At 47.6% G+C, this 9,557-nt stretch overlaps 1 protein-coding gene across 4 annotated transcripts in view; it reads right to left on the bottom strand.

The window, feature by feature from the left end:
- Positions 1 to 4,816: 4,816 nt before the first annotated feature.
- Positions 4,817 to 9,557, bottom strand: part of TPST2 (tyrosylprotein sulfotransferase 2) — a 56,688-nt gene continuing 51,947 nt past the window's right edge. Inside the window, exons 5-7 of one of the 4 annotated variants that reach the window (XM_029219191.1) lie at positions 9,512 to 9,550; positions 6,914 to 6,962; positions 4,832 to 5,334 (exon numbers count right to left, since the gene is read on the bottom strand). In XM_029219191.1, coding sequence (XP_029075024.1) covers positions 6,921 to 6,962; positions 9,512 to 9,550 — 81 coding nt within the window. In that variant the 3' untranslated portion in view covers positions 4,832 to 5,334; positions 6,914 to 6,920. Of the gene's footprint in view, positions 5,335 to 6,913; positions 6,963 to 9,511; positions 9,551 to 9,557 lie in introns of those variants that run through there. The other 3 variants (XM_029219200.1, XM_029219207.1, XR_003792876.1) reach the window with 3 other exon arrangements.

Raw genomic sequence — 9,557 nt, 5'->3', positions numbered from 1 at the left:
GGGACAGGCGCGCCGGAAATGACATTTCTCGACAGCGGAAATGTCGCGCAGGTTGCCATGGCAGCAGGGGAACGCTAGGGCGGCTTTGGATCTAGAGTGGCTGAGCTACCAGGGAGGGTTTTCAGGGCCCGGAATGGAGGAGGGCTGATTTCCCTGTTGCGCCCGCTTCGGGGCGACGCCCAGCCTGTGACGACGGGTGTGGACGTCGTCAAGCCACCCTAGCCTAGGGAGACTCCTTTGCCAGCCTGAGATTCTAAATCTGCAAAATGGGGATATAGGAGTAGCTCATGGGATAGCTGTGTGTGAGACATTTGCGGGGGGCGGGGGGGCGAGTTAGAGGTGGGGACGAGACATGGCATTCAAATAGAAATAATGAAGGTCAAAACTGTCTCCTGGATCTTTGGGTCTCTCAGTATAAGCACTGTCGTTGGCACAGATCAGTTGCCTTATACAGGTGTTTGAGGGAGTGAAGGAATGAATGGGCAAACTCTAGAATTCCCAAGTATTCCCGCCAGAAAATCTTTCCATTCTCTTCCTTTCCAACAGGTTGGCAAATAAATCCATTCAATGATCTAATAAAAATGTACTGAGGGCCTACACTGTGCTAGGCTCCAGGGATCCAGGGAACAAATAGGCACCAGGCACTCCCAGGGAATCCCTCACCAGCTCTGGACTCTGTGTGGGTACACAGACTCCAGAGTTCTGGTCTCAGCTCTGCCACTTACCAACTGTGGACCTCGGGCAAGGCATTACATACATACATCTTAAGCCTCAGTTTTCTCTTCTGCAAACGGTTGAGATAAAATATGTAAGCAATTAAAACTGTACCTGGTACATAACAGGTGCTTAGAGAGTGTTAGCTGCTAATTTTTGCTTTGTTTTCTCTCACTCTCTCTCTAAGATGAAAAGATCCAGGAGGCATTGTTAGAGTATACACAGAGCACTGGACTTGGAGTCAAAAGACTTGGGTCTAAGTTCCCATGGTTGTTATTAATTAAATGAGAACCTACATGAAGCCAATTACATGCCAGCCTCTTGCGAACAGGGACTGTGACTTAATGGTCTCTGTATCCCAGTGACATGTCCAGTCCATGTGCCTTACACATAGACACACACTTACACATAGTATGTACTCAGGAAAGAATCTGGAAAGTGAGGTTTTAGTAGAGGAGAAGGCGGGGGAGAGAGTCTTACAGACTGAAAAGTCTACTACGGAGCAGAGTGAGGGAAACACGGAGACAAGATAAACCATGTTGAGCCTGGGCCTGAAAATGTGTATGCTTCTATTTATAAGTCAAAGTCAAAAATAAAAATAAGCCTGGCTTCTCAGTAGCTATGTCCATAGCTCTACAGCAGATTTTATGGATCTGAGTTACTTTGCTCTTGACAGACGGATGCTAGTGGATTTGTTTCACCAAATGGACCCTACCATGTGGCTTCTGGAAAAGGAAACCTTCTGGATGGTTGTGGGGTCATTGAGAATACAGGCTCTGATCAAGTGTGTGTCCCCTAGAATGGGGCAAATGGGAATCACGTGATAGGATGTCCTGAGAAGATGGAAGCATCACTCCTGTGATTTCCTGCCAAGCTGCATAACCTGAATGGAGTCATGAGGATACAGAAGACAAACCCCATTAAAGGGACTTCTACAAAACCACCAGTCTGTCATCTTCAAAAGTGCCAAGGTCAAAAAAAAAAAAAAAAGTGCCAAGGTCATGAAAATGAAAGACCCTACAACTGTTCCAGACTGAAGGCGACTGAAGAGACATGACAACTAAATGCAACACATGACTCTGAACTGGATCTTTTTGCTATAAAGGAAGTTATTGGGGCAGCTGTCAAAACTTAAATGGGGTAAGCTGAGGTTTCCATGGTAGCGATGTGTCCATGTTCACTTCCTGATTTTGATGGTTGTCCTGTGGTTACGATGGAGAATGTCACTGTTTGTTGGAAATACTAAAGTATTTGGTGCAGGGTGGAGGGGCATCACATAGGCAACTAAGTCTCAAATGATTAAGAGAAATAATGTTTTCTCTATGTACTTAGAATTTTTTAAAAGTGAAGGTTCTGGAGTAAAACTTTAGGGATCCAAATCTCCACTTCGCTGCTTCCTAGATAGGGGACCTGGGGCAGGTTGCTTTGCTTCTCTACACCTCAGTTTTCCCACCTCTAAAATGGAGATAAAGATAGCACTGCTCTAAAAAGGTTGTTCCCAGGACCAAAATAAAAGGGGGAAGGCTAATTAATGCATGTAAAGCCCCTGGCATAGTAAGATCTCTTAAATGGTTGTGGCTATTTTCATTTAAAAGACCCAGTCTCGTCTCTCTGCATAGATGGTCTCTAGCCTCAAAGATAGTGGTTTTTCCAGATATTTGGACTCAAATGCACAGCCTCAGGAAAAGAAAGGAGAGAGGTGGCCAGAGGTGTAGTTTCATGATCTCATACCCAGCCTGGTCTCCTGGCACTGCCCAGATAAACCCTTGATTTGGGACCCAGGGACATCCAGGCCCATGTCTAGATTCCCAATGAGGTGCTCAGACATGTAGCCTTCCCAGGAGGGGGTTGCCAGGCAATAAGGTCCCTCAGCAGAAGCCTGGCAGGGCTCTCGGACAATCATTGGTCCAGCCCTCCCTTCTCACAGAAGAGGCAACAGAGGAGGCCATGCCACAGGGGAGGTACCAGGGACACACAGACGACTGAAGGACACAGTCAGACCAGTCCTTTCTTTGCTACACGGTGCATGCACCCACCCACATCATTTCTGTCCACTTACTTGAGCTAATACTTATAGGGTGACTACTGTCTGTTCAGGGTCACAAAGACCTCTGCATATGTCATCTCTTCGATTCCTCAACCTTCCAAGGTCGTTTCTAAGCCGAATCCACGCTCCTAATCACCCCTTAGGCAGCTCACACCGTACAGCACTGTTTCCGTATCGCCTTCAAAAGATTTGGGGGGGGGATCCTCACTCAGTTACAACTTTAAATAGGTTGGTACCATAGAAACAATCTGTAAGTGGCATTTCAAAGATGATATATTTAAAGCCTAGCACAAGTACCTTTTCTGGGACATTGACATTCTACAGTTGCACATGGCTTAGTCTTATTTTGAGTTTTGTTCAAAAAATATATATATCATGTCCTGAACTTGGCAGAATTGAAGATCCAGATCAACTGAGATTAGCAAATTTGGTTTCCTTTCAAGTGTTTCTTACAGATGGTTTCTACCCTACTTATCTTCCAAGAATTTGTGAACACTATCCTTAGATAGCAAGCTGGGACAAGGTTCTGCAGGCCTGGGACATTATCTGTAAAGCAAGCGTCCTCAAAAGGACACAGGTGAGGTGAAGTGACACTGCACCAGCTCCAGGCATATCCCTTAACTGCGTGGCATCTACTCTGGGGGAGCCCAGCCGCCATATAAGGAGTCTGCCTAACCATGCTACAAGGAAGTCAAGGCTCGCCATGTGGAGAGGCTACATGATAATGACGCCTCCAAATCCTCCAACCATCCCCAGCCCAGGCACCAGACATGTGACTGCAGGAGCCTTCAGTGGACAGAAGCCCCAGCCACCATCTGACTGTGAGAACCACTGAGCTCACTCTAGTTAACTCCTAGAACTGAGAGATTCAACAATAAATGCTTTTAAGTCACGAAGCTGGGGGCTGTTGAGTCATGCAGCAATAGATGTGTAGAGCAGTGAATGAGGCCGGATGTCTTCTGCTAACCCTTGAGGGGTGATCATGAGCTTCCTGTGTCCATGACTCCATCAGCTACCCAGCCCACCTCTGTCTCAAGACAAGGAGAGACAAGAGCTGCCTCACACTGCGGGCTCATCACACACCAGGCACCACAGCCCACGTCACCCATCGGCCCCTCCCAATAAACCCAGGAAGTTCTACCTTCCTCATTTTACAGATGAAGAAACAGGGGAGCCAACCACACAGCTGGTACTTCGGCCTGACTCCAAAACTCCATACCCCACGCCACTGTGAGTCTCACTACCTTCCCAAAGCCTCACTACTGTCAATGAGAGCTAAGGCAAGGCAGTGTGGGTAAAACAGTTAACCCTTAAAGGATAACAAACTATTCTGGGCCTGGTTGATCCCTAAGCATCTGAGCAGCCAAGGATGAAGTCAGCAGGCTTGGAGAGTTCCAACAAACCCTGCATGTGACAAAGGACCAGCCTGGACCAGCTCCTGGGAGCTCACCTCTGAGCCCTTGGGATGTCCTCACTAGAAGGAGTGCCTTCGAATACCTAGGACCCTGGACCACAACAGGCCACAGAGTCTATGTTAACAATGTGATTTATGGGGGGTCTTGGATCACACTGTACCATTTGACCCCTGGAAGGGCTGGAGACCAAGTAACTATGGTCAGTTGCTGCATACGTTTGTGACTGACGCCAAGTAAAAAATGCTGGACACTAAGCCTCAGGTGAGCCTTCCTGGCTGGCAATACTTCATACGTGTTGTCACACATTGTTGGTGGGAGAATCGAGCGTGTCTGTGAGACTCCAGTGGGAGAGGACATCTGGGAGCTTGTGCCTGGGCTCTCCTGGACTCTGCCCTATGCGCCTGTTTCCCTTGCTGATTTTAATCCGTATCCTTTCGCTGTAATAAACTGTAACTGTGAGTCCACCAGGTTTTCTGAGTTCCGTGAGTCCTTGTAGCAAATCGCCAAACCCAAGGGTGGCCTTGGGGCTCCCTGACACAGGAGTTCAGCTGTGCCCTTGTGTGGACCTATTCTCCAGCCTTTGTTCATCATCAATCCACCTGACAACACTCGACATGGAAGAAAAAAATCTATTCACTCTGTAAAGTAAGGCACAGACAAATGAGTCCCTGTTCAGTTTATTCAAATAATATATATATATTTTTCTCTGTGAGTAAAACTGAGGAGGAATCAAAGAAAGTCTCATATATTAAATTCTTAAATAGATTCTTTGAATTCAAAAGTAAGGGTCAACAGGAGAGGCACGAGTGGTGGGCCTTGTCCCAGCAAACAAAGCCACCAAGGCAGTCCTGCAAATTAAGGAGGATGGCAAATCCATTTCTTAAAAAAAACTTCTCGAGGGGAAAAATATAAAATACCTAAGTTTCAAAAGCCGGACTACCTCCACACTCTTGGTTCTCTACCCCAGACTATCCTAAGATAGAATGTTTCAAGGTTAAGTTTTCAATGATTCAGCTTTTGCAACCATATGCAAATAGATTCCTCGTGAGCAGTCCTGTTTTGGCGATTAATAGCAAGCAATATGCTTGGATTTGAGGTCCGATTTCCACTCAAATGCAAAGATTCTTCTCTTCTGGCAACAAAGCCACTTGCAAAGATCTGAAAGGGGAGAAAACGGGTGTTAGGCCCAGAGTCGCAATTCTGAAACAGATCTTGTATATTTATATGTGTGATTGCAGGACAGATGGTCTTCATGCATTCATGTAAGCATGTGAGATTTTCTATAGCATCCAGATGGCTGGAGAGAATTTACCTTTAAAAATGTTTCTTGGGTCCTTACCCACATCTCAACCTGTCGCCACTTGACCTCAAAGATATCACTTTTCTGATTTATGAAGAGCAGATGGCAATGATTAGCTAAAGTACCCTGTCTCTGGGCCCTCATCTAAAGAGTAAAGCGAGAAATAGATCCTGGTTTTCGTCAACGAGAAGGTTCAGGATTCTACTAATGAACCTGCAGAAAGAGAGAGAGGGAAATCGAGTTGGGGAAAAACTTGGAAAAAGACTGCTTTCAACGTGAGACTTCTTAGGAATTAAACGGAAGTCCTGGATCTTAGCACAACTCAAGATGGGAATGCTGAGAGTCAGGGTGACTTCGTGTCTCCAGCCTTGTGGGCTGGTGCAAAGTGGATTTCAAGAAAAATGAAAAAATATGCTGATTATTTAAAAATAAGATAAGGAAACTAAACATCGACTAGAGGCTAGAAGCTCTTTTACAGTTTAAAAGAATAGGCCAAATACCCAGGCAAGTTGGTCCTGGCCTCTCTGACTCCCCCAGGTTTCCCTGAGCCTGATCAGAGAGGCTGGGGAGCATAAGGAAGTGAGCTCACTCGCTGGAGCCTTAACTCCAGGGCCCACGTCTGCCGCGAGGTCCCAGCGCTCCCACCCGGGCCGGCTCACTTCATCTCACGACCACCCTTGGAGGCGGACAGTGATGAATCCCCATTCTCCAGATGGGGAAAACAGAGGCCAACAGGAGTTGAACCTCGAGTGAGTCCTTAAATCTTTGACTTCCCAAGTTCAGAACCTGTTTCCCTGCCCCTTGGCAGAACATGGATGGATAAATATGCACTTAAAATCGTTTGTTAAAAGCAAACTCTGGGGGAGATGACTTTTGGTGGCCCTGTGGCCTTAGGCCAGTCAACGCCCTTCTCTGGGCTTTGGTTTTCTCCTACATAAAATGGGACAGTCATGTCACCTGCCTCCCAGGGATGCTGAGGGTTAAAGGAGTAACACAGGAAGAGCACTCAGCCCAGTGCAGTAGGGGTTATTCTTAGACCAGAACTGCTTGCGACTATTACTACAACATTAATTGCTTTGGGCCAACCTGATGCTGTTTATAGAAGCTGGGTTGGCAGACAGCATTCTGTGCAAAATGGTTGTAGAATCCCCCCATCACACCTGTCCTCTGTACCCCCTCCCCAATGCCAGATAAACCTTTTTCTGGCTGGTTCAGCATTGATCCCTGCCCACACCCCCGATCCAGAGCTAGGAGACTAAGCCTTGATTCTATAAGTAGCTCCCCAGGCTGGGGCCAGGGAAACCTCCTGATGGGGCTGGGTCAGCCCACCTTGGTGGCCACTCCTCCCCAGGGAGGCTCAGGAAGGACAAGCTTTTCAGAAAAGTGACTCCTGGGCTCAGAAGTGTCGGAAGGTCCCGGCAAAGTCCGCAGGCCTACCTGGAAATCATGAGCTTCCTAGGTGGGAAGAGGTGCTATTCTGGTTCACCTGGAGGAAGACAACACACAGAGGAAGGGTCACAGCCAAGTGGTGGTACCAGGGCCTCACTGCCCTGAGGTTCAGCCCTCAGCATCACTGAATCGGGCACACTCCTCACCGAGTAGCTACTGTACACCTACTATGTGCCGGGTGCTGGGGCTACTGTGAACATGATAGACCCTATCCTATCCCCACCCAGCTCACATTCTAGTGGGGAGAGCCTGCTCCACAAACATATCCGTAAGACACTATTAAGTCCAGGCAATACAATGGGCTGATATGAGTGACTGGTGTTGGGGCTCCTTCCGATAAAGTGGTTCGGAGAGGCCACTACAGGGGGATGACATTTAAGGTGGAGTGTAATGAAAAACCTACATGTGTTTGCCCTTGGGTTCCTGGCACCAAGCTCCTAGAACCCTTGGAATCTCCCTAGTGAGAAAAAGCATCTTTTGTATGCAAATGAGATGACTGATGGCTGGGGGCCCCTGGCTTCAGGATGTGGGCTTGGTAACCAAAAAGGCTAAGGCATGATTAAAGGGCTGGAAATTTCAGCGCCCTCCACCCTAACCTCTGGGGAAGGGAGGAGGCTGGAGGTTAATAACCAACAGCCAATGATTTAATCAACCATGCCTACTTAATGAAACCTCCATAAAAATCCATAAGTGATAGGGTTCAGGGAGTCGGGGTGGGAGATCACAGGGAGGTGCCGGGAGGGTGGTGCACCCAGAGAGGGCATGGGAGCTCCACGCCCCTTCCCCCATACCTCGCCCTACACATCTCTTCCACTGGGCTGTTCCTGAGTTACAGCCTTTATGATAAGCTGGTGATCTAGGAAGTAAAGTGTTTTCCTGAGTCCTGTGTGGTGTTCTAGTGAATTACCAAACCCGAGTGGGGGTGGGGCATGGGGACCCCGCAAATGTGTAGTTGGCTGGGCAGAAAGGTAGGTAGCCTGGGCATCTGAAGTGGGGGCACTTTTGTGGGACTGGGCCCTTAACCTGTGGGGTCAGAGGCTATCTCCGGAAATCAGTGTCAGAATTGAACTGAATTACGCAACACCTAGTTGGTGTCCAGATAATCAGAGAATTAGTTGTTGGTGTTGGAAAACACCCCATAAGCAAAGAGCTAAAAGATGAAAACGAAGCCGGCCATGCACGGATGTGGGTAGAAAAGCATTCCCAGCAGAGGGATTAGCAAAGCCCTGGAAAGGAGAGGGTGTTTGGAGTTTAGGGATTGAGTATACATTTTTGCATGAGTTGCCATTCTAACGTGTGAGCAGCTTTGTTTTGCTTGCTTCCTATCTTCCTATTTTTGGGGTTTCACGATTACCATTTTTGGATGGCTACATAATATTCTATACAATGTACACACCACCATTACTCAACTGTTGCCCTAAGATTGTTTCCAAGTTTTGCAATATCCTGCAGGAGATCACGTGCACAGTGGGGGACAGTGGAGGAGAAAAGGGCAGAAAGTAGGGGTTTGACGTAATTTGTGGGTCAGCTCTCCAGAGGGTGGGACTGCTCACGATGATGGAGCATATGCTATTCCTCTACATTTTGCTCCTAAGAGAGCAAAAAACAGTCCCAGGCCAGCTTGAATACGCCACACAGTGCAGGAGAGTGTAAACGGGTCCAACTCTTCTGTAAAGCAATTTTAACCTTGTAGTTCAAGAGTCTCAAAAAAGACCCTCCCATGGGGAATGCCCCGGTGGTCCGGTGGTTAAGAATCCACGATTCCACTGCAAGGGGCACGGGTATGATCCCTGGTCCAGGAACTAAGATCCCACATGCCGCACGACCAAAAAAAAAAAGACCCTTCCATCCTCTGATTCCACTCCTTAAAAATGTATCTGGGGACTTCCCTGGTGGTGCAGTGGTTAAGAATCCACCTGCCAATGCAGGAGACACCGGTTTGAGCCCTGGTCTGGGAGGATCCCACATGCCGCGGAGCAACTAAGCCCGCGTGCCACAACTACTGAGCATGCGCTCTACAGCCCGTGAGCCACAACTCTACGGAGCCCGAGTGCCACAACTACTGAAGCCTGTGAGCCTAGAGCCTGTGTTCCGCAACAAGAGAAGCCACCGCAATAAGAAGCCCACGCACCGCAACGAAAAGTAGCCCCTGCTCGCTGCAACTAGAGAAAGCCCACGCGCAGCAATGAAAACCCAATGCAACCAAAAATAAATAAATTTATATAAAAAAATTGTATTCGGAGGGAACAATTCCATAGAGGCGCCCCCAGCCCTCGCCCCACAGAAGAGAGGCAAAATCAGGATGATAGGTGCGTGACATCATTTGAAATATCGCAAAATATTGCAAAAATTACATAGGGCAACAGTTAAGTAATTGGTGGCACATAATGGATTCCAGAGAAAACTATGTAGCCATCCGAAATGGCCACGTGAGACCCCCAAGATGGAAAAACAGTAAGAAAGTAAAACAAAGCAGCTCATACAATGGAATTGCGAGGAACATAAAAATGGATATCCAGGTGGGCAAAAAAAAAAGACTGTATGTAAAAATGAAAAGAGTTTCAGACTGTGGCTAATTCCCCTTACCCCACTTCTGTTTGTTGTTCTTGTTACATCCTCTTTGGGCTAAAAC

The sequence above is a fragment of the Monodon monoceros genome, unplaced genomic scaffold (genome assembly GCF_005190385.1).
Source record: "Monodon monoceros isolate NGI ecotype Baffin Bay Population unplaced genomic scaffold, NGI_Narwhal_1 Super_Scaffold_1, whole genome shotgun sequence".
NCBI classification, from domain to species: domain Eukaryota; kingdom Metazoa; phylum Chordata; class Mammalia; order Artiodactyla; family Monodontidae; genus Monodon; species Monodon monoceros.
This window is presented reverse-complemented; position numbering and strand designations above follow the sequence as displayed.